Source organism: Chelmon rostratus, chromosome 14 (assembly GCF_017976325.1).
Source record: "Chelmon rostratus isolate fCheRos1 chromosome 14, fCheRos1.pri, whole genome shotgun sequence".
In the NCBI taxonomy this organism is placed as follows: domain Eukaryota; kingdom Metazoa; phylum Chordata; class Actinopteri; order Chaetodontiformes; family Chaetodontidae; genus Chelmon; species Chelmon rostratus.
In genome coordinates, this window is record NC_055671.1 from 3,391,075 (window position 1) to 3,417,112 (window position 26,038).

Sequence of the window (26,038 nt, forward strand, 5' to 3'; positions counted from 1 at the left end):
TCATTTGCTCTTTCCAGACGTGCTGGAGCCCCCCGCCCCGCCCTCCATTTTGTCGGCAATTTCTGACGTGTCTAACTTCTCGGAGCCATCCCCTTTCTCTGACCTCTCCTTCTCGGACCTCTCCTCGCCTTCAGCGAGCTCGGACCTCTCTGACCTGGCATCTGCGTCTCCCTCCGACTTCTCCTTCCTCTCCGAGTGGTCGGGGTCCATGGACGAGGTGCCTGGCTTGTCCCACTTGGCCATGGCCTCATGCTCAGCTATACAGGTGGTGATATTTGAAGTCCAAGCCTTCAGGTCCTCCTACAGGGACCAGAACAAGATACAGGGATACAAGGGGTCTCTTTCTCATCTAATATCTTTCTCTTTTGCATGTTTGAGGCTCCAACAGAAAAGTTGGAGTAAACTGATGTCAGGTGTCAGGACAATGTGTAATGTTTCCAGCAGATAGACAGAGACAATTAAAGGAACATGACCTTGAAACAGTGCTGTACCTTTCCTTTGTTACATCTGCTGGTTTTGTTTTGGGGGCTGCTCTCTCACTGTCTTCGTTCACTTTTACAAATCAAGCCCTCTCTTTCTGCATGAGAGGATTTCAAACTTCACTGCCATCACCAGTGGTGGAGAAAGTACTCAGATCCTTTACTCAAGTCATTAATTACCATCAAAAGTCTTGCATTCAACAGAGTACAGAAGTATTATCAGCAAAATTAACTCAATAAATTAGAAGTACTCATTCTGAGGCAAAATGTCCCCTGTGACTGAACAGATGTGACATTATTAGATTATTAATACTGTTGCATCGATAAGCAAGCAGCATTTTACTGTTGTAGCTGCTTGAGGTGGAGGTGGAAAATTAAGTTGGGTAGTTTAGCCCAGTGGTTGCCAACACTACTGGTTACAAGATGAGGCGTCCTAAGAGGATTAATGAGGCAGGAACAAAGAAAAAACAAAGTTCTTGTACATATTTAAATCTGGTTTCATTTTTTGGAGTATTTGGAATATTTTCATAGTATTCTAGTTTTACCTTTGTGCTTCAAAGAGTTACTTAAATGAAAACGTTGGAAGGGAAATGTCTCTTTGGTGAAACTGCTAACAACTTGGAGATGTTTGACACCCAACAAAGGGCCTCAACCACACTCTGATTTTGTTAAGGTGCTGGTTTAATCTTAAACAATGTGTTGTAATCTAAAGGCTTAGATGTTTGTTTATGTAAAATCTTAATCTGAAAAGAAACTTATGACTATATCGGTCAAATAAATGTAGTGTAGTAAAAGGTATATTTCCCTCTGAAATGTAGTGAGTAGAAGTGTGAAGTAGCATAAAACGGAAATATTAAAGCAAAATACAAATACCTAAAATGTATTTGTAAATCTGCTGGCCATCACTTGACCTTTTTTATTAAATGTGCATGCATTTAGTTAACCCTTTTTGTAGTCACGTTTTGACATTTAAATGTATTGTTAATACTTTTTGTTATTAAGAGGATGAAAACAGGTGTTGATATCGGCAGCAGCTGGCAGGCTGCCAGAGTGCTGGTGTTACACAAAGTAAAGAAACTTGCTCTGTAGCCTGCATGTCATGAGCAGACAGCTTGTTGTTAGGGTCTAACCGGACAGAGGTGACTGTCTTTGCGACTTGTTTTCATGCTGTTTAATGTGCTGCAGCTGAGCAGCAAACTAGCTGCCTAGCCTGCGATCTGACATTAGCAGTCCACTTTTCCCTGGATCAGTGTGGCTGTCTGCTCCGCCTATGACAGAGTGATGACGTTACTGTTGTATGCAAGATTTGACTGGCTGCACTCACTAACTCTGTCAAATTAAATCAAATCTAGGCATCGGGAAACCAAAAACATATTAGAAATAGAAAATTATCCCTTTAGGTTTCTGATTTTTTTTCTCAAAGCTGAACAAAGGACAAATGATTTCCAGAGCAGATATGTATGCTGCCACAGACAATACAAAGCTATTTAATTTCAGTTGGACTTCAAGATTTCCACAAGTTATCTCCCACTGCCACATGGGGCCAATATGTGAAGTTGCAGCTTTAAAAAACTCACACTAAGTGTTTTGTTTGTTTGTTTGTTTGTTTTGCAGTGAATGAATGTCTTTCATAGAGTAAGTCTCTTGAACACCTACACACAGTAAAAAGTGCAGGTTCCACGTAGGGACTGCACTGAGATACATCCCTAAAGCATCAAAGTAAAAAAAAAAATCCTCCTGCAGTTCTCCAGAAACCTGAAAATACTGACAGTATACTATATATTCTGCTCATATCCTGTGTTATTTTAATCCAATAGAGGAATACAAAATGAAAGGATATTAAAAATAGACAAACTGATGCAATGTCTGAAAATTATTTGCATAAGGTGATATCAAAAGGCGTGAAAACTGAACACATTTTGTTTTTCTGAATGCAGGTTCTTGTTTGGTTATTCTTCCTCAAAGGATGGGCTGGCAATATTTTGTAATTTAGTGATTGTCAGCAAATCTCATGAAAAGACCAGAACCAGTAATGCGTTAGGCTGTCTCTCAATGCTTTCTGACATCCCCAGCCTGTCTGCAGTTCTCAACCCCAAGCTGATTGGTTCCTCCTGAAGAAGTGAATCTTTAAAAATGGCTCACAAATATGTAGTCTGCAATTTCGTAGAACAGCTGGTCAAATGTTACTGAAAGGAGGAAAGGAAATGAGTTTGTTGGGGACTACTCTCAGTTGCAGATTAATCCACATTTGGTATTTGTATTTTGGGCAGGAAGACATTGTATGTTGGATTAAGTCGAAATAAACTACAGCATTTGTGTGATATTTACAGATAGAGATATTTTGGCTTTGTCTTTTCATTGGATTTGTTGACAATAAGAAAAATAAAGTAGATCACCAGACTTATCCTTTAATATTATTAAATACATGTACCTGTGGCAAACCTAAATTATAGAGGTGTGGTCTCTCATGGACCTCTTTTGTGGTGCATAGCAGGCCTAAAGTAAAGAACAGTAGACTATGAATTAATGTCTGCTTCTCTTGAATACAACTTAAATATAAATGTTCTTACCTCATCTTTTGCATGGAATGCAAAGTTGTTTCCATCATTTATTCTGTTGCAGAGAAAATCAACAGGGACTGTCAGTTTATAATGCATTGCAATGCTTTTTAAAACCATAATAATAATAATAATATTACACTTGTTTGATATTCTGTGTTTTGACATTTCTCTCTTAAATCTGTACAATAGGCAATATAATACTTCTATTTTACATGTAAGGAAAAATGACACTTTGAAAATCACATTTTAAAATCACAAATACCACAACAAACTAGCTCTTACTTCAGAATGAAGACATTTTTCTTCTTCTTGTATCCCATCGAAGGATCAAATGAGCAGTTACTAAGGTCAACGGGAGGCTCTTCATTGTACGTTGTGTTGTGGTTCCTTGCATCCTTGTAGAAGGTCAGCTTTCCCTCTTTCAGCACACAATATACGTTCACCCAGGACTTGCTGTTAAATCAAAACGACACATTATGCAGATTGTAACAGATTAATATCAAATACATTTATGGACATAATGTAGTCCATAGGCCACCTGTCTACTAATCATAATGACATTTGCTTTAACCAAAAAAACAAACAAACATTATATGACAGTCATTACAAAGGTAGAACAACAGCTAAAGACTTAGAAATATATTTAATGCTAATTTGAATTGATTGCTTGCTAAACCCCACCCCCCTTAGTTACTGTTGCTATGATTGTCCGGCTTTATGTTCCTGCGCATATGCAGTTTACAATGATAGCAAATGCAGATTTACCATTGGAATTCTTCGAAATTTGATTTGAGATTACCTTGTGAGGCAGGTGGATATGAGAGATCATGAGATAACACAAGATCATACAACATGAGAATGCATCTTGCAAGGCTTCAAGTTATGTGCTTGGGACTTAACCACAGTCGTTCAGACCAATCAGCATCGTATGAGGAACTACTACCAGCTACGCGTGGGTGTGGTTTAGGTGCGATGACAGTGCGGCTGTTCTGGAGTATTTCTTCTTTGAAAGAAAATTAAAGAATGCTATTGAGGGCTTTTCTCAATGACAAAGATTTTTTAGCTCTTCTCCTGATTAACATCGGTAAGAGTTTCGCTCTCCTACTATGTCAGGCATGTCCAAACTATTCCATAAAGGGCCGTGTGGCTGCAGGTTTTCGTTCCAACCAAGGAGGAGCACACCAGGCCAGCCAATCAACATCAAGGGATCACTGAGTTATCAGCTGAAGACTGAGCTCAGCTAATTAAGCTGGTGTGCTCCTCCTTGGTTGGAACGAAAACCTGCAGCCACACGGCCCTTTATGGAATAGTTTGGACATGCCTGTACTATGTCATGTGATTCGTTGATCTGATTGGTTTACGTTAGCCCGTGATAGACGTTGGTAGACAGATGGTTCATCCAATGACCTAAAAAGTTACTTTTGAAAATGCTGTTTCCACGGGAAGACTTCCCAGATGGTTCTGTGTAATAAAACATCTGGTGCATCAGGTTAGGTTTCAGACAGAGGTAGACAAAAGCAGGATTCTCATTTCTACTAGACGACCAATGATGTTGCAGGTTAAAGTGACAACTGTCATTGGCAGATTACCATAAATTTGCTCCATGAATTGGTTGAAAACACTGTCGCCAACTGACTTTTTAATGTTTCCAGCTCATTTTTCCTCATTTAAAACGATCTTTTTGTAAAAGGGGTCTTTAATATGTACTTGATTGCTACATACATGATTTTGTGCTGGAAGCTACATGGAAAAAAGCATCCCCATCCATTGATTCATGTAGAGGACATGGAAATAGAGAAACACTGCACAACACATCTTGTGTTCCAGAGTAGAGCTACTTTGTCCTAATGTTACAAGTATGATAAGGAAAAGAGTAAGATCAGACTGTTACTCGCTCAAACATAACCAAGTTTGGAAGCCTAGCTTAACTTACGAGTATTTTCAATGGTTTGTTTTCGCTTTTAACTAGGAGCAAAGCCTTTTAGAGCGAGGGCTAACCAATGAGTCTGGCAAACGTAACACTATCTTGTTGGCAGGGTTGTCTGGACTTCCCCGAATCCATTGAAAATCAAGAGAGAGCTGCTAGCATTAGCCTAAACTCTGACAGCTTCCAGGATCAACTTCCACACAGTGAGGAAATACAACACAGTGAAAGTGCTAGTTGTGATCAGGGCTTTTTTGAATGTAATGTAATCCAGCCAATTACTCTAGGTAGTTGTTGATGTGCTCCTTGGTCTTGGAGGTAAAGATCAGTTGCTACTGTAGGCTGTAAGACAGTTAGCTAGACATGCTAACATTTCTTATGTTAGAGCAGATGAACACAGAGTTTAATACATTCCTTACATTTCTGTTAATGTGTTTTTGGTTTTGAAAACACATAAAATAAGACACCACCGTCCAAGCTCTTTAAATAGCAAGTACTGCTTGATGGAGTCCCATGCACATGTTCAATATATGGGGAAATGCAAAGCTCGACAGGCCTGTATGATCGCTGTTCAGGTATGGGGTTTTTCGTCTGTTGTGAGCTTTGTCTGTTCTATGATTTATCAGTTGTGTTGTACCTGTTAGGGCTTCTCTGCTGAGCTTCAAGGTCAGAAGTGGTGGCCTTTTTGCGGTAGAGGAAGCCTTCATTATGGGCAGTGTGTGAAGGTGGCTGAGGTGTTGTTGGGGCACCAGTAGCTGGAGCTGAACGAGAACGTCGTGTTTCCTCAGGTTCTTTTGGACGGGGTCTCCTCCTCGGTTTGGGGCGGTCTCGAGCTCGTGGACGTCCGTCAAAACGAGTCACTGGTGCTGAGAGGCTGCTAGGAGGCCGATAAGGTTCTCCTCGTGCCTGAGAAAGTGGAGAAAAAGAAAGTGTGAAACCAAGACACAAAGAAAAATGAACCTACACAACACCCTTGTGATATACTACATGCAGACCAACTCACATGTGCTGCTTCTCTCTCCTGGACTTGTTCTACAATCTCTGCCATGGTAGATCTCTTCTCCCTGCAATGACAACAGACATGAATCACCCGAGCAGTAAACACAATCATTCTGTTATCCTAAAATTCATTAGGATCACGCTGAATGGTGCTGACTAGGCTAAAATAAAGCCAAATATTGTTAAGATCATCACTGTCACCAGCACAACTAATTCACATACCCTGAGCGTTTGTCAGAGCCCTCCTTAACAGAGCCCTCCAGGTCACTCGAGTCCTGCCTCTGCAGCCTCTGCTTGCCGCTCCCCTCCTGTTCACTGGATGACTGCCTCTCCAGGCGTCTCCGGTAGCGCTCCTGACGCACAATGAGCGGCAGCTCGTTAAGCCTGGCCTGGATCTCCTGTTCACTGGAGGTCTGTCTGCCCAGCTTGTACTCCCTCTCTCGCCTCAGATGGTCCATCTGAGGATCAGAGCGGCTGCCACGGGGATCCCTCTGGAGACGGCCATGGAGGAGCTCCAGCCCTGACTCCGGCCCCACCATGTCCGCCATTGGGATGTCCCCAAACTGTTCCCGCTGCACTCTACTGGCTTCTAGTAGGGGATTTACAGCCTTGTGGATGTGGTTGATCCTAGGCTGCATGAAGTCAGCTTTAAGGTGCTGCCACGCATATGCCATTTTTGGGTCCATGATGCCACCACTCTGCGCTAGGTAACCAGAACTACCCAGACTTCCACTGCTGTAATGATTTTGTGCCAGATAGCCTGAGCTACCCATTCCCCCACTGCTCTGATAATTCTGCGCTAGGTATCCAGAACTCACCACATTAGGCTGCTGTGCTAAATACCCAGAACTCCCCATATTAGGCTGCTGTGCCAAATACCCAGAACTCCCCATATTAGGCTGTTGTGCCAAATACCCAGAACTCCCCATATTAGGCTGCTGTGCCAAATACCCAGAACTCCCCATATTAGGCTGTTGTGCCAAATACCCAGAGCTCCCCATATTAGGCTGTTGTGCCAAATATCCTGTGCTCCCTAAATTAGGCTGCTGTCCCAAGTATCCAGAACTTCCCATATTTTGTGGTTGGGCCAAATATCCAGAACTGCCCATATTCTGTTGAGGCAGAAATCCAGGGCTTCCCATACCTCCACTGCTTGGCTGCTGAGCCAGGTTACCTGAACTTCCTAACCTGCCACTGCTTAGATGGTTTTGCATGCCTCCCACACACCCAGTAGTCAGTCCAAAGTATCCAGAGCTCTCAGCACTGCCAGCATTTTGATGGTTTATCCCAAGATAAGTAGAAGTGTCTGCTCCACCACTGTGGGAGGTCATCGCAGAGAAACCGGAGTCACTTCCACCTCCGGCCGCCTGGTGGTTCATCCCAAGGTATGGGGAGCTCACCAACTTCCCACTGCACTGTTGTTCCAGTCCATGGAAGCCTGATCCATTTATAACTGGGTTGTAGCTGGCTAGGGTTGAGGACAATCTCTGGCTTGCAGAAGTGGCGCCTAGATCCAGACTGGTCTGTAAGGGTTTGGGTTCTATATGGGCCTGTACCGTCTGCCTCAAGAAAGATGAGGTAGCGCTGGTTGAGGGAACACTGGGAGTTAGACAAGATAATGGAAACATCCTTCGGCTGGAGAGTGGGGTTGTCTTTTTCTCCTCCTCTTTTTTCTTCTCAGCCTAAAGAGAGAGTTAATTAAATAGCCAATAGCACTAAACAAACCCACCTACCCCCCAAAAAAACAGAAAGCATAGGTTGGATGATCCAATAAAATGGAGGTATAACAAGTTATCAAGAATGATTTGCTCAAACCAGTCGATTTTATTGGCTACTATACAATGAAGCATGAAAGGCAGATGGGGTGCAGTGAGTGAGGGTTCATGACATGCAGCAAACGTCATGAGATGGATTTAAGCCTATAACAATGCAAACTCATGGGATGTGCCCATGCCTGCTAAGCAAACACAACATCCCAAGGTCACATTTTTTACTGTAGCAGCATTAAATTGTGACTCCACCAAACTGATTAAACATTTATCTACAGTCAAGCTTACTGCGGAAAGCTGGCGGAGAGAGCTGAAGCGTTCTTTCCAGGTAACAGCAGCCTTGCGGAAGGCCTCATGGCGAAGGATGAGCTGCTCAACCTCGTCTGTTTGGGCCCGGGCCTCTCCTCCCTCTGGCTCCTTGGAGGTGATCAGAGGCTCCTTGGCCTTCAGCCAGGCTTCCGCCTTTACCGTCTCCTGGGCAAATTGGAACCTTTCCTGCTCTGGAGGTGACAACAGACCCACAGCACAGTTAGTATCACACCACATTTTAATGCACTCTACAGTAGCAATGTGTTGTTTGAATGCTTGCGTGTACATTACGGTGGTATTGATGCATTAGATCATAGCTCAAATGTGTATCCTATCAGTCACGTTCAGAGTAAGTGTGTAATATTAGCTCAAACAAGAAGAAGAATATAATTCATACATGATTCATGATAGCAGGACAAAGTGGAAAAACCATTTAAAGCCTGAGCCCATTTGACATTTAACACAGTGTTGTGTTAAGAGCTGCTTCTGCTCTAATGTAGTCGTCTAATGAGTTACTCACTGCGCTGTAACTTTTCCTGGTGTTTGTCCCATTTTTCACTAAGATCCTTCTGCTTAGCCAGAAGGCTGTCCAACTTCTCTTTTATCTGTTGACACACAGACTGCAGTCATGACCAACATATTGCTATGTCTTAATCAGGTAACTGTACAGGTGTTATGTACTCTTTTGTGGCATGTGTGACAGTCATTCATATGGTTTGCGCTGTTCCTGTTAGGCTGACCTCCTCTGATGCAGGGTTGCCTGCAGCTATCAGGATCTTGCCGAGATCTGCACACTGCTGTATGGTCTTGCTGCGGCCGTCTATTTTGGCTTTCAGCTCCTGATGTTGTTTCATCATCATCTCCAGAGCCGTTAAATCCCTGAGAAGGGATAGATCAGATTATTTTGATTATATTAAGCAAATAGGGTATAATTTGTAGGTATACCAGTTACATACATACATACTGTAATACAGTACTAGTGCTAAAACAATCAATCAATTAATTGATTGTAATCATTTCTAGTTATTGGCGTGTCTAGGGATTGCCAGATCACCTTTGATATCCATGGTGCCCAGTGGATGAATAGTAAGATAGAACAGACTTTTTCCCCAGCCCCAGCAGCAGAACCAGCTTACACCATCCACACACAAATACACTCTGCAATACTTCCATCCACATAACATGATAAACCGTTCTGATATAGGTTGCCACAGGCGTTTATGCTGACAACACCTTTTGACCAATACTATATTTACATCGCAGTGAGAGCTAAAGATTGAACACTTATCTCTGGTTCATATGATTGTAAATTGAACATCTTTGGGTTCTGGATTGTTGATTGGACAAAACAAGCAATTTGAAGACATCATCTTTGACCGGGCATTTTTCTACATTGTATAGACTAAACAATGAAATATACCACAGACTGACTGTAAATGAAGTAGGCTTGCAATTAATGGTTATTTTCATTGTTGATTAATCTGCCAAATATTGTTCTCATTAATTGTTTAATTTATAAATTGCAGAAAATTGTGTAAAATCACAGTTTTTTAAAGCCCAAGGTGATGTATTAAAATGTCTTCGTCTGTTCAACCCTCAGTCCAAAATATTCAGTTTACTATGATACGAGACAAAGAAATACAGAACATCTCCACAACTGAGAAACTGGGACAAGAGAATTTGACATTTTTGCTTAAAAATGACTGAACTGATTGACCACTTATCACAATATGATTTTTCTTTTTCTATTTATCAACTTATCAATTAATCATTTGAGCTCTAAATGGAACAAATCATTATTTGCATGCATGTATGTATGATTTGTCATCTTTATCAGTCCCACAGTGCTGTGTGTTCCTGCATATGCTGACATATCGACAGCTGCTAAAAGATTTTGTGTGTGAAATTGTTGCAAGCTTATTGCACTGTGGAAGCCACTGAGTAACATGACAAATAATGTCAGTGATTGTGATTACAGTATAAAATTTATAGCTCTCAATTACATTGTATCAAAAATTTAATAACAGATGTCATGTAAAATTAGGTCAAGGTGGCACAGCAGCCTAATTCAACACTTCACAGTAATGAAATTGTGTCAACAGGGACTGCACAAGACCACAGAGACTTTCAGTTTAACTGAACCCTAAACCACAAAATGCAGATACTAAACCTAGATCATATACTGTATACAATAGGTTTTATGCACCGTCTCAACACAGAAGAGAAAAGACGGTGTACAGCTTAACAAGGATATGGCAGATCTCTTACCTGGGCTCGTCCCATCCTATCTGGCCCATGATGCCTTCCATCCACATCAGGTTTTCACGCACCACTGAGAAGAACTGCACCTTGTCAGTTACTGAAGTGACCTGGACGCGACTGGCCTCACAAGAGCTCAGCAGCTCCTTCCACGCCTCCATCACTTCCTGCTCTTTGACCATGATGGCCTCAGCCTTCTCACCAGCATAGATGGTTCTCAACTGGGCCGCATTCTCCTGCAGCTGCCTCACCTGCAGCAAGACATGATGAAGGGAGTTAGTGGCTTAATCAAAGTACAATATAGTTGGTTTAGAGGAATTGTTGTGTTTGTAGAAATTAAACTGACCTTAACTAATTTAATAAGGATTTCTTTGGGTCAAACAAACAAGCTTTCTCAAACAAGCATGAACAAGCACGCCGATTGTTTGTCAAAAATTAGTTTGATGAAATGTACGGTATATGTACTCATCGTTCTGCTCATGAGCAGCAAGTACACTGCGTAACCGATGGGTTCAGAGAGAAATCATATCACTTGCCTGGGCGACTAGCAGCTGAAGGGCATGCTCAAAAGAGTGCATGAGTCTCTGCAGGGTGGCTGGATTGGTGATGTTGGCTTGGCACGCCCTCACCTCTGGCAGCTGCTTCATCTTCCCTGCGATCTGAGCCAAGACCTACAACACGGGACAGCATTATCACGAGCGCTTTAAAAATAGCAGTTGCATGTCACGGCCAGACTGGCTACCTTTGAAAAGATGAAGAACAACGTACACCTGAATCACAGGCTCATATCTGTACCTCTTTGCAGTCAGTGAAGAACTTGTGCAGTTGGTGTGATGCTGCAAGCATCTGTCTGCGCGTCTCCATCAGCTCCAGGAGGTCCGCCCACGACTCGTTTAGTCCGTCCTTCCACTCGGCGATGGTGGCTGCGTCAGAGTGGCCGCAGTCGATCATCTCGTTCACCATTTTGTTCACCTGCTCCATGCGCTGCTGGCCAATGCTGTTGGTTTCTGAGGCAAACTTAGTGAATTTCTCCTGAAGCACCTGGTAAACACATAAACCACACAACACTACAGGGGCTGGACACAGTAACACAATGCAATAACTCTGCATTAATTGATGAAATAAATACTATCTTTGTAAGGGTCATAGCATTACTGTGACTTTAACTATTTTTTTAGACATTTTTGAGTAAACAGAAAGCTACCTGGCAATTATTTTGATAATCATTAATCGTTTGAGTGATATTTCAGGCCAAACGGCAAACAAAAACAAAACACTTTTCTCTTCTGAGTTGTTGTTACACATTCATCTTGGTTCATTTAGGAAAAATACAGAGTTATACAGACACACAGTCACATTTATCGTTTAGTCCTGAGACTCTGTCCTTTTACAAACAAATTGTAGATTTCATTTAGAGCATTTATAGCTGTTTTTATTGCTCTCTCATGTCTGTTTTGTTCTTCAGTAATATTTATTTATATCAGTCACATTCTCTGACGCCACAGTAAATCTATAATTGGAGCAGCAGTCGTTAACCATCAGGTGTTTTTCTTTCAAACTGCTACTTTTTTATTTAAACGCATCAGGACAGCTGAGAGACTGTGCTTCATGAGTAACTGCTAAGTAAAGTAAATGTTCAAAATGATGCTGGAATGACCAAGAACGTCCTGCTTGGTAAACAAAAATTCCTTCATCCTTCTGTCTCTTCTGAGCGGTCCCAATTGGGAGGAAACAAAAGGTGTGGATGATGCGCGTGTGGAAGCGAGGATCCGCGGTAGCCAAATGTAAAGCACGCACTGTCAGTAAGATGTTGATTAAACTCTACAGGCATTTTTGTTGCTCTCGTTTGTGTGTGTTAGTGTTAAAGAGACTCTTGATTGTTTCCCCAGCTGGTGTAGGATATCTATAGACAGGAAAAATCACGGTAAGGTATGCATGTCATGTTGGGGTTATTTTGTATGAAACACCACTGTATATTTTATTTTCTAATCAGTTTTTATTTAGTGTATATTTATGTCCACCCTCCCACCATCATAAAGCATGTGTAAGCCAAGCATAAAACAAAGCATATGAAAGTCATACTTGGTACGTACAGCAGTGGAACCACGAAGGGGGGTTCACGGCCACCCTGATGCAATCGCTTGCCCCCCTCACTGCCCCCTCCCTCGTGAGTATGTGCATAACAGTATGAGTAACGACATACTGTCCTAACATACACATCCCCACGCACCCACAAAATAAGGTGGTCATCATTGGCAATATTATGTATGGGCCTCTTCCTCTCATTTTTAGCTTGTTTGCTATGAACATTTATGTCGTGATCCAGCGAAAAAAAAATTCAGTATTCAGTTAAAATCAAATTGTAATTTCGGCATTAGGCTGAAAAATGTATGCAGTCAGATTTGTTAAGAAGATAACAGGTCTTAAAAACTAATTGAAATATTATAAAGCTAATTTATTTTCTTTTAATTCATCTTGAATAGGGAGAATTGGCTGGTTTATACATAAAACTGATTTCTGTGGAGATTTTGAAGCGAAATTATCCGTTTTATTATGATCTTACACAAATATGAGAGATGAATAAATAAATTAACAAACAAATACACAACTCAGGGCTTTGATAGCTGGTGACAGAAACTATTATTAGTATTTGTTTTAATTATTACCTTAACAATGCAGTTATATCTCCTCGCAAAATATGTCAGTAATCATATGATCATGGCACACAGTGTTGGCTCACAAATTACTCATCAACTGTGTTGATGGACTGACCGTGACATCCTCGAGATCTTGGCCCAGCTCCGTGGAACTGGCCACTGCCTCACGCTCAGTGATCCACTTCTCTAACTCCTCCACATCCTTGTTGAGCTGATAGAGCCAGTACTGCTGCTCCAGCTTGGTCTTCCTGTGCTCCACCATGTCCTTCAGAGACACATATAGGCGGTCTATGTGGGACTGCTGCTTGGTGATGTGCTCACTGTTGAAAATTGAGAGAAAACAAAATGTAACAGCTACGAACAAGATGAGCAGTGACAAAGCTATCCTTATGCAGTATTATCCTTCTAGTTATCTAGTATGTGTACTCTTGACTACAGGTGTGATGGTGTGTCATGCCACACCTTTCTGGGTGTACAAGCTCCAGTAGATGCTGGCATTGCTGGGATAGCATGCCTACTGTCTCTGCATATGTTTCCACTGTTTGCTCCAGAGCCAGGTGGGCCTTCAGCAGCTGCAGGGTGCTCGTCTCATCCTGAAAGATGTCCGAATAATGTCACGATGTAGGTTTTACTTGTTCACTTAGGATTCACGTCAACAAATAACTGTATTACGATCAGGGCTGTGCGTACCATGCCTTTTTCTTCATTGGCCAGATGGAGCTTCTGACCTGACAGCCAGGACTCCACCTTAGCAGCCTCACTGTAGTACTGCTGAGCCTGCAGTGCGGCGTCCAGCATCACAGACCTCCTCTCTGTCTCCAGCTGCAAAACCTCCCACAGCTGGCGCACATGCCCCGCCCCTTCACGCACAAACTCCACCTCAGGAGTCCTCAGTGAAGCGATAATCCCTGCCCGGTCCAGAACCTCCTCAACACGAGCCCGCCGCCCAGTCAGCTCCCTCTGGAGTATCTATGGGACCAATCAGAGGTAAGTTACCAGACCGAGCGAGGTTAGGCCACATTTTAGCTGATCATGGTCAAACATCATCTTTGACACTTACCTGGTTCTTTTTGACATGCTGCTGTACACTCTGGAGGTTATTCCCATAATCCTTACAGGAGGCCAGGGGAAGCCTTTCCTGAATCCACAGCTATCAAGTAACCACAGTCAGGTCATCACATTTTCAGAACGCGAATGTTAAGGATCTATGTACAGTATCAAACATGGAAACCATGGGAAGACTACATACTTTGTATGATTCGTTCTTTTAAATTCTGTTTCCTTAAATACAACTGTGTGTACCATAATATCATATACCTTAACAGACTAACTCTGAAAGATGCACAAAATGGATATAAAAACAGTATATGAAGAAGAGGAAATGTGTGAAATGAGCTGATAGTGTGCACTCACTATCTCATCCTCCAGGTCTTGGGCGACTTGGTGCATCTCTTTGGAAGCCAGCAGGATGCGGCGTCTCTCCTTCAAGGGCTCAATGAGGCGGACGATGCGGGTCTCTACCCCGCCTGACTGCTCACCGCCCTCCTTGTCACCTGCCATCAGCCCTCGCTGGGGTAGACAGACCCCCTGCAAGCTTCCCAGCTCTCCCACATCCTTGTAAAAGTCCCCTATCTGAGACTCCATTGCCTGCATCAGAGGAAGGGGAAGGTCATGTTACAGCCATATGAGGGATGGACAAACACAGCACATCAGCCATTTTCCTATCAGAACATTTCAGGGTTATGTAATGGGTTGCCTCACTTTAAGGGAAAAAAAGCATATGGTGCATTTTTTAATGCCACTGAACCTCGTGTTTCAGAACATGCCACAACAGCGTCCTCTGTGGACACATGTCCATGCTGAGGAAAATTACATAAACAACAATGAGCTGAAGTATGCAGTCTGTCAAAAGCATTAGCTACATCAAGGCTGATTAGTCCAGAAGGTAGAGTTTTAGTCATCCAAACATTTCTCATGGGCAAAGGTGCTGTGGAGAAAGAATGAAGAATTTCAATTTCACTAATCATTTAATCATCATTTCTGGTTGATGGTGTGGTCAAAGCTTTTGGGTTTTTTGGTAAAACTGAAGCCCTGTGGTGGAAGGTAACTAAGTACATTTAATCATCAACTACATTTTAGCGGCAAAGAATGTACCATTTACTCCATCACATTTATTTCACAAGTAACTGGTCCAAAAAGTATACATTACACAGCCCAAAGGTAAATAAAGATGCTGAAATTAGTTCCACCTTCATGGCAATAAAATGCATGTTTTACACATATTTTTGCACCAGAAAGAATATTTCAGTAACATATTTAATATATATTTCAGTAATATCTATATCTAAATACAGTATATGTGTATATACAGTATATGAATTATACTGAAAAAAATATGCCATTTTGCATAATGTCTACTTTGTTTAATACATTTTCCTGGTAATATTCATGACTTATGCACTTTTACTGTGGGACTTTCACTTGTAGTTAATTATCTTCATACTCTGAAGCCCAGTGAAAAAGAGAAGAAGTAATAAAAATGCTTGCCAGTTGGTCTACTTGACCTTCAATGTTAACAGAAATTATATTGGGCAATAAATACTTAGCTATGCTTGTTTGCAACAAAAGTTTAACCTGAGCTGAACAATAATAAGTATGAGGACAAAAAGTCCAAAGATAAAAAAATTCTAAACATATGTGATGTAGGTATTACAATAAGAAGCAATTGCACCGTACATTGGCCTGGTGTGTAGGTGGGCTGTGCAGTTCTTCCTCTCTGTAAATATGTCAAATATACATGTCTCAGTTTCATGCATGCTACAGAATAAAAGTCTGCAGACGCTTGAGTTCAAATATGGAAATGTGCACGGCACTACAAAGAACAATGTGCGTGACCAGGTTGAAAAGATGCAGAAGTCAGAGGATGACCAACTGATGGTGGTAACTCTATCAATAAAATCATTTTTGGCTGAAAAGCAGTTCCCCTTCACACGTGAAAAGTGTTTCATATATCAAAGAAACATCTGAGTGTCAGTAACGCTGTTTTATAACAAAAAACAGCGACAGCGACTTCTCAAGAGATCACGGAGAGCCTTGAGACTTGCCTGGAATTTCTGGAGCTGCTCATTGAAGGTGGGCAGATGGTGCGCCTGTTCCAGCTGGGGCGGCTGCTGCTCCAGGTGGGAGAGCTGGTTGTCGAGGTCCGAGTAGCTCTTCACTGCCGGCTCCGGCTTGTTGTTTTCAAAGAGCTGGCGGGCCTTGGCCTTGGTCGTGCTCTCCAGGTCGGACCAGCACTCTCTGATCTCCTCCAGCTTCTGCTGAACGACCGAGCGCAGCTCTGGCTTCTCCTGGATCAGCTCCTGACCCTCCTGGAGACAGAAAGTGATAACTGTGAAGGACCAATTGTTAAACTAAATGCATAGCACATTCACAGATTGATCATAACACCAATTTAAGTCACTCTGTGTTTTCACAGTTAAACCTATGCTGTCTGAAAATGACATCATGCGTTGGACTGTCATTTCCTGGCTCAGTGACTTTTTGCTTGTCACTCGTCCTCGACTTTAATGTCAGCTTTTGCTTCAAGGGATCATTCTTATGGGCCGAGACGATTGTTGCTTCACTCGGTGCCACAAATCTGTGAACTGTGCAACGGCTGCACAGAATTGTCCACCATTTTAGATTTCAAGCACCAACAAAATCTTTTTTTGAAATCTACATTTATTCTTTCTAAATCAATTTTCTTTTCCATGACAATGATTTTGCCTTTTAGTAATTGTTTTTACGAATGGGAACTGGTGTTGAAGAAAAAGCTGCATGGTATGTACTAAACAGCCCTGTTCCAAATGTCCACACACACTGTGCCTAAACACATCATGAACCTGTGGATCTTGTTTTAGTATGTTGTGTGTTACATTATTTCAGAAAGACAGTATGAGAATAACTGTGCTGAAAGTGAGTGGCTAAATTCAGTTTTGTCCCTAAAATAGCTCGGGAAAACACAGCTCCATGCCAAGGCTGGAGCCCCCTGCTTGCAGAGAGGCAGGTGTATGGAGCAAAGTTTGGCCTCAGGCTGACCTAAAAATCATGCATGGTAAGTCTAATAAAGCCCTGTTCTGTCCTTGCCTATGCTCTTCTGCTCCTCTTCCCTCCCCTAAATCTTGGGCTTTGTTCGTGACGTGATCTGGATGAGGAGATGTGGTGAGATCAAAGCTTGTGGCATTTTCCTTTGTGTCAATGAAGCTCTTCTCTGAAATAGATTACTAGCAGTCTCCTCCCATACCTAGACTGAGGGGAGTAGGAGGTGTTTTCCCTCTATGACAAGATTTTGGATGTTTCTGCATCTGGCTCACAAAAGCTAATTTATAATGTATGTCTTCATTACTTCAAAGCACCTGATAATGTTAATGTTGTCGATTTATTTCCAGATTTTCAGAATTACGCATTTATGCTCCATATTCTTCTGTTACATATGACGCTTGGTGATTGATTTGTTATTTACTTAGCTCGTACTTTAATAAGAAGCGTGCATATGATGGATTTTATCTTCTGAATTCTGCTTTTCTCCTTTAGCTTTTACAGAGAGCTGGACCTATATCCTATGGCTTTCATAATGCAGTGCTGCATTCCTCCTCTTGGCACAGGCGCTCTGCTTAACTGCTGCTAGCGCTCACTCTCTCACATCCCTGTCTCTCGCTCCAATCTTTCCTCAGCCTCGCTCTGCCTCTCATAATGCAGAGCCAGCAGAAAGCAGGTCTCTCTCTCTCTTCTCTTGGCTTTACTGACACACAGAGTGAGGCAGAGGGAGAAGAAATCAGAGAGGGGGTGGAAAGAGGAGAGGAGGAAGGCAGAGTAAAGGAGGAAGGGAAGCAAAAGGAGGAAGAATCAAAGGTTTATGGAACAGGAATGAGGCTGCGGGTGTGCCAGGCTTTGTTACAGCCTGGGCACAGTTGGATCCAAAGGGCATCTGTGAAGTGAATTTTTCGAGGCAGTCATGGCTGACATGGTGCGATATTTTCATGGCTTCCACATATGAATCATGCTATTATGGCAGCATTGTGTTGCCAAATTCTGCAGGCTTTCTTGTAGTGCTGATGCAGCATAATGAAATAGTGGGTGGGATTAAGGGGCTTGTTTTATACTATTGACACAAACAACAATGTATTCACACCGACTGTATGCATGAAAGTAACACTATACAATTTATGCTATTATCTGCATTACACTTCCACACACAGGGAATTAAAAACACATAAAACACTCTAACATCAAGCACACATTCAAATTGACATTTAGGTAATCAAAGAGTCATAATGCTGCAATTATCACTAGACTGAAGATGTCAGCTTCATTTTTGTTGCCATGTTGTCCCTTAAGCCCAACCCACAACCACACAATAACACTATTTATTACAGCAAACTGTCGACTTTCAGTGGATGTACTATTATTTACAATTCTGGATTTTTCCCTCATGACACAAACAACTTTCAGCTTTGACAATCATGAAAATACTTATGTTTTTATGCAGTCATGAGCATTGATCACTTAAACGCATATTTAAGTACTAATTCAGAAAAACATATGTTAATGTCTTTTGAATTAATGTATGAATAATTGGATCCCATTATTTCTAAAAGACATTTGCAAAATAGAGTGAACGTCATCATTGTTTAATACAATATCATAAACGTCTTTGTTCATATCTAGCTTTTGAGGATGCTTTGGCCTGTGCTTTAATTTCCTGCTGTCTTGTTTTTAAATATTTTGTGGACTAGTTGGAGCGTGGGTGGCGTGCAATGCTAGTAGCATGTTCTTTCTCAAAGAACCATTGCTATCAAGACAGACATTTATCAGCCTAATGGCTGATAAATGTCTGCAGTTGTTTTAAAACTGTGACATTGTGTTGCTGTTTCTTTTTAATCTCAGGCTCTATTCCACATCATGGGACTATGACAGGCTATGAAACAAGTTGTAATAAAATATTTGCTTGATTTAGGTTAAAGCAATTTATTTATCTGGAGGAAATGTGTAAAAAGTGTAATAGACAAAAAAAAATACGGACAAATCCCTGAGGTTAATAATTGAAAAGCAAAGATCAGGACAATGAATGCAACACAACTGAAAAAACAAACACAACAAGCTAATGAAGTAAGTAAACAAAAGAACATGCAGTATAAAAAACAGCAACATCTGGAAAGTCATCCAGTGACTTGGATTATGTAGGCGTGTGTTTTCATAGAGGGAATAAAAGTGTACTGCAGATGAAAACAACAGTGGGAATGTGTAAATTAATCTAAACTCTGTTAAAGACATGAGAGGCTGTAACTTAACTGTACGACTGGTTCACTTTTTATTAAAAAGTTACTAAAGCCGCTGAAGTCAGCTCAATATTATGGTGGACTTTTAATTATTGCATAAGATGGTTTTTGGAGATACAAGACTTTTCTAGAACATCAAGCCAAAGTAATGCTTACTAAAAATAATATACAGGAATGCTAGATATCAAATTATTTTATCAGATTTATCTAATGTAACATTGAGTATATGAACACTAGAGTGTGTTTGCAGTCACCAAGTCAAAAAAGCCCTGCCGAGATGTGGCAGAAGATTGGTAGTGTTTAAATAAAGATGATAGGATCTCACCAGTTTGCTGCATATGTGTAACAGAAAGCCTGAATTAAAAACAAGTGCAGTTCTTGCTTTTACCATATTTAAACATTGTCACTAACTCAAGCTCACATTATTGGACTGAAGAAAAACAAACCTTTGAGGAATTGCCTTTACTTCACTCCACTGACCAGGTTTGTACAACTAACATCATAATGCAAGCTATTGAGAACTAGTACATAACAATTTTAGAAACTTTTCACCCAGGACCCTCAAGTCTCAAACACAGCAGCCACAGGGACACTAAAGAGCAAGTAAGAAGATTAGGATAAACTGCATTAGTATTTCATAATGCCAAAATACCAGTATCATCAATGTTGGCCACTGTGAGATTTGGTGACTTTGATGGCAGTGTTGGCTTTTACACAACAAGTCGACACATATGAACATGTAGTACTCATACAGATGTCTAAACATGATGCAACACACTTTATATTAGGTTATTATCTACCTCATACTTGAATGTATACACTTTTGATACAAACAGATGATGACAGAGTATGGGGTATTTATATGCTGTATCTTGCATAAATGGTAGAAAACTAGTATAAGCCTATAGCAAGCATATATTAGCAATGCTACTTCATGTATTTGTAGGTAATAAATGACAGGATAAAATAATGCAACATTTTTGAAATGGAATAAAGCATTGTATAAAACAACCAAACTACCCTGGACTCATAGGGTTAATCTCAGTTCATTCTTGGGACTGTCCTTAGATCTTGATGTTACATATAGGATGGTACACAATTAAAACAGCAGAAATTGTTTACAAAGCTTCATTCTAGAGTATGGCTACAGTAAAAGGTCTTCTCAAACTGTACCTGCTCTGTAAATTAAAACCATTGTTGTTCAGTGGTGAAATTTCAGCCTGACATTATAAAATGTCTGAAGTTAAACATTACTTTGATGAGCGAGATGAAAATAGCTGATGAAATTGTAAATTGTGGAACTGATTCCATGTCGAGCCTTTGCAACATCTTTACATAATGTGTTAAATGATGAAGACGGTGGTCATCTTCTATAGTTTTCTTATTATTGACTGATCTTATGATAAAAAACAAACTAATCCTGTTAAGAATTAGCAACAAAGCCTGACATACAGCATCTTATTCCTCTGGGCCACATTTAGTTAGTTTTAAACTTCATTATCCAAAGAGTCCAAAGTTCTCTTTTGCTTCACTCCATATCATTAAAAAGAATGAATGAAGTCACACATAGCATCAGCAAACAAAATGACATTGAAAAGGCTGATTATTAAACAGTTAAGAACGAAAAAAGCAGAAAGGACTGGAAGATTTACTGTTGCTGGAACACAAGATTTAATTTGAGCTCTGTTGTTGTCCAAAAACTATGAAAAACCCACTGAGCCACACCAGTGGACTGGGAGTCATGTTCCTTAATGTGAACATGGCAGTATCATGCAAACTGTCCTGCTAAACACTCTCTGAGAAATAGTATGAAAAATGATATCATGCTGTTTATTTGAGACCCATTTCAAAGGTGGGCTCGTTCCACAGACTGGGGAGTGATGTTGGAAAGTACAGCAGACGTTTTGACTTGTCATAGCAGGAAAAACACAGGTGTTACTAACGATGGCTTTGTGTCCAAGTTACCCATGACAGTGTGACAGTGAGCCAGCATGCACGATAGCAGGACCCTGAAACTGAAGCAGCTAAATGGAATTCAGCCATCATTTATTTTATCATTTACACTTGTGCCTTCCGCACTGTGACATGTCAAAATGGTTTACGGCATCGTTTGATCATGGAATTAATTTACTATGAGAAGATTCTAGAAAACTGCCAAACATAGGCTGCTGACAAACCTAACCCTAACCCTAACCCACATCCTTTACCAATGTCCTACCAACACATACAATGGAGGAGATGAAGATAAAGAGATGATTTAAATGACTGTTAACCTTTTTTTTTATTATAATTATTTGGACTGTTTGAAAGGGGCAGCAACTAAAGAAATGACTTTCTGCTCTCTGCTCTAAGACTGTAGATATAAAACACAAACTAATAGCTACATCAGATCAAAACAGATCATCATGCTGGATAGTCACTGTGAAAATGTAAGACAGAGGTGACCAACTGATGTGGTGTCCATATTTGAATATGTAAGTGGTGTGTGTTAACCACACTGGTAATGATCTCCTGTATGTGCTCCAGCTAAACAGGCCCATGATTTGTCTGTGTGTTTACCAAGCACTGACCCCTGAGCCCATGGTCAGGTTTGGCACAAGGTCAGCTGTGAGTCCTCTCGCTGTAACAGAGAAGCACCCACAGATACTCCACGTACAGGAGCCGGCATGGAGCTGTGCGCCTGCTTCATGTGCTGAGTAAGTACTGAGAGGACGGAGGTGAGGGCCGAGGCGGGAACCCTTCCAAAAGGACGCAGAGTTCTCTGATCGAGGCAGGACGCGGCGTCATCTTTTCTTTCTGTCTCTCAGGTAACGAGACAGAGAGCGATGGGGATAAATTAAGTGAGTGATGTGAGCAGGGCTATGTAGACTTGAGCCGCCGTCTGTACGGGGCTACGTACACAGGAACTTCAGCAAGTCAGCCCAGGAGAGACAACCTCTATGGAGCAGCCATCTTCTGCACTCAGTGTCAGTCCTTTCAGTTGATTTGTCTCATATTTGGCATGAAAGGTTATACAAATACACTGATGATTGAGAAGTAAAGCGGTATCCTGTTTCAGTCCATTTTCATTTCAAGCTGAGATGTCATTCTAGTTAGAGGACCTCGCCATGTCTCTCTGAGTAGAGTCGAATGATAAGACATTAAATATATTCTTTTAAATTCCACGAAGTAGAAACATTAGATTTTGTTGTGCACGTACATTAAAGACAAGTGGTTATGGGTTAGAGGGTGTCATAGCGGTTAAGGACGCATACCATATAACTGCAGTGTCAATGGTTCGATCGATCTGGACCTTTGTTGCCTGTTACCCTTCCCCTTTCCCTGTGCTTCTTGTCTGTATCTCTACTGTAAACTAACCCATAAAGGCAAAATACCAAAAAAAGAGCCATAGGATACAAGAATATGAATGAATAGGAATATGATCTATATGTTAATAAATAAATTTACCCAGGCACATGGGCACATGTATATCTCAGTTAACTGCTGCATGTGAGCAGACACTAACTCATGAGGGCAAAGTATCTTCCACTGAGACATTTCATTTCACCAGTGTTGAAGATAAAAACACACATATGATCAGGATGTAGACAGCAGGCCGTCCAAGTCTGTTTTTAATATTTAAAATATGTCATTGTTCCAACATCTGATTCAGCTCTTTCATTTATAATTTCTCAAATGCTAAACTTTCAACATCTAATAAAACACACAGCATTCATAAACTGACAGACACAACCCTAGCTGAACACTAGAGATGAAACCAAAGAAACTATCACTAAAACACAATAACGAAGGACACATTAAATTAGGGTTGCAACTAGACATTTTCATTACTAATCATCTACAGATTATTTTCTGTATTATTTTAATTCACTTGGTCTATCAAATGTCAGATAGGAGCAATACCTGCCTGTCACAATTTCCCAAAGCTTCAAATTGCTTGCTTTTTTTTTTTTTTGGACCAACAGCCCTAAACCTAAATATACTCAGTTTGCAATGATGTAAATCAGAGAGATCCTTGCTTTTGAAAGGCTGGAACCAGAGAATTGTTAGTGATTTGCTTAGGCTGAAATGATTAACTGATTGACAACCAATTGATTATCATCAATAATATTATTAACAGCTACAGATTCATTTTCTGTCAATTGACTGATCCATAAAGTGATTAATTGTTTTAGCAGTAGGCCTACATTACAGAAACGTAAAAATAGATCTGGTAAACCATTTTGGTTCAGGAAATGAGTCGAGCATTGGCTTTTTGGATGGGATTTATGTGCCATCCAGTTCTAACCTGTATTCTAAATTGACAGTATGTACTACAATAATATGCCATTATTGTTTAAATTCAAAGAAACATTAGTGCCATAGTGCTTAACACTACAATGCGCTCCTAATGGACTTCAGACCTGTTTGACTACATTAAGTCTTCTACACATCCATTTGAGATATGTTGCTACATTTCATTGTTAACTTTCCATATATAAGTCTCTGTAACTGTGATATTGTGATAACAACATCTTAGCAATAAAAAAGACTGCAGTGTACTATTCAACTGGCAGTATTGGAACAAACATGATATCCTGCACTACATATATAATGAATATAGCTACACAGATTCAGTGACTAAACCTGGGAACTAAAAAACTGTCTACAGCAAAGAAATATTATCGTCATCTGCTAAAACCTCAAAGCTGTCTGCACACATTGATTGGCATGCAGAAGTCTTTTTTTTTTTTTTACATTGTGACTGAAGTTGAGGTGTCTGCTGGCTTAATGCGAGGGTCTAGACTATAGCATGATAAACCTTAAAACACATTTCACACATGGACAACCAGGATGGCTAATGAGGATTTCCTCATTAGATAATAGTAGTACCGTACAGTAGTGGGGTTTGTCTTCATGGGCCATGGCTATAATTAGTTACATGCTGAATTTTGAATATTTAATAATACTCTATATACTACAAAAATAATGCATGAAAATCTATACAGTCTAAAGAATTTCTTAATGTGTTCAATAAAGAAATTAATAATCCAAATACTTGGAAATGTAAACGAAACATCTCAGGATATTTTCAGAGATGTAAATAGATTCAACAAGGTCAAAATCTGATCAACCTCATCATCACTGCAATTACTATTATTATTAATATTCAGCATTTTTTGTCAATCTTTGTCTTGGACCCACTTGTGATGTATATTAGTCACAGCTTTTGTCATACTGGCACAGGTAGAGGACTGATGGGAGCAAGTTTAAGTGCAAAAACTGATTATTTGAAACTATCAAATAAGCAAAAACATTGTTGGTGCAGCATTTGGCCACTGAAATGCATGAGAGGAAAGTAGTAATCTGCTCCTTAACCTGCCTTCATTTCCTAATGAGAAAATAATTATTCAAATATTTATAAAAATGGAATTATAAGAATGATAAGATTACAGCTGCAAAAATGGTTTCTCGCTGACATTTTGCTAATGTTCATGTGATGCTTGGGGGCTGAACGCAAAAGAGCACTTCCTCTCTAAACATCAGGGTTTTTTTTCACCCAGTATCTCATCAGTCTGAATCAATTATTAGACATCATTACACATTTACAGTGTAAACCTAAAGTCAGCTGTTCTATTTCAATATTTAAAGCATTTCAAGTATAAAAGAAAGATAAACTGCAGATTTTACATACTAACACACATTTCTGGGTTATAAGTGAAAGTAATGATTTATGCAAACTACATTTTACTAAGTGCTGAATGCACTTCTATCTCATATTCTCTACATGTCCTCGTCAATGGCAGTCAGTCACGTGACTGAGCTGAAAATCACATTTTTCTGATAGCAGCAATATATTTGTGGCTTAAACCAGCCAAATGCAATGTGCCACTAGTAGAAATGGAGTCTCATTGACTAATTTGCATCTCAAGAGCCCACCTGAGCTTCAATGAGGCAGAGGGCATGGAGAACATTCTGTGTGGATGGGATGCTGCTCTAACAGGGTAGCAAAGCATGATGGGAATATGGGGTTAAAAAGCGAGCCTGAAAATGTTGCCATGATGTGAACTGGCCTTATATCAGCTGTGTAGTCCGAATAGATGCCATTTGTAAAGAGACAAATATGAAAGGAATGTGCATTCTCTGTATGTTTGGCCTTTACTGTTGCCAAGGTTTGCATGTCCTCTATATGATTCACTGTAACCTCCATAACTGAGCAATGAAATTCAGATGGTCTAACCTCTGTGCAAAAAGGCCAAAGAACCACAGGGATCACACCACCTGTGAATCTGAAAACAACACAGCCACTATAGCAATATAACCTTGAGAATGTAATTCAGGATGTCCCCAAGCCAAGCGATGAAATGAAAGCTGAGTGATGACACCTCTCCCATTCTCACCTATTCAATTTTACTGCCACCACACCCACCATCAACGCTGTTTGTCAGTCATGTGCTGATGGTTTGGGATGGTACCGTCCCCCCAACTCACCTGCTCTGACTATCTGACCTCCCCATCCAACCCTCCCTCCCTCCATCATCATGCCCTGATCACCTCCACTCACCTGTTCTATCTTGGCCAGCCATTCTTTATTGCGGGCCAGCTCCGCCATAAAGGCCTGGTGCTTCAGCCACTTCCTGTGTAGCTTTTGAGCCTCATCCCGTGCCGTGTCTCGGGCCATAAGCATCTTCTCTTCCACCCGCTGTCCCAATCACTCAGCTAGGGGAGACAAAAATAGCCACCATCAGGAGCCCAACGCTCGAGCCAGCCCTTCTTCCCCCCTT

The 26,038-nt window shown here is 40.8% G+C and overlaps 1 protein-coding gene across 1 annotated transcript; it reads right to left on the reverse strand.

Moving 5' to 3' along the window:
- sptbn4a (spectrin, beta, non-erythrocytic 4a) lies at window positions 1-25,941 on the reverse strand. Its single transcript, XM_041952702.1, has 19 exons — window positions 25,819-25,941; window positions 16,062-16,325; window positions 14,371-14,604; window positions 14,018-14,107; window positions 13,648-13,926; window positions 13,420-13,550; window positions 13,073-13,277; window positions 11,096-11,341; window positions 10,837-10,971; window positions 10,310-10,551; window positions 8,782-8,920; window positions 8,562-8,646; window positions 8,021-8,232; window positions 6,186-7,645; window positions 5,968-6,028; window positions 5,602-5,870; window positions 3,323-3,493; window positions 3,050-3,092; window positions 1-300 (listed from the first exon to the last, which is right to left on the reverse strand). Exons 1-19 carry the CDS (start codon window positions 25,939-25,941, stop codon window positions 1-3), a joined length of 4,689 nt encoding a protein of 1,562 aa, XP_041808636.1.
- Window positions 25,942-26,038: the final 97 nt, after the last annotated feature.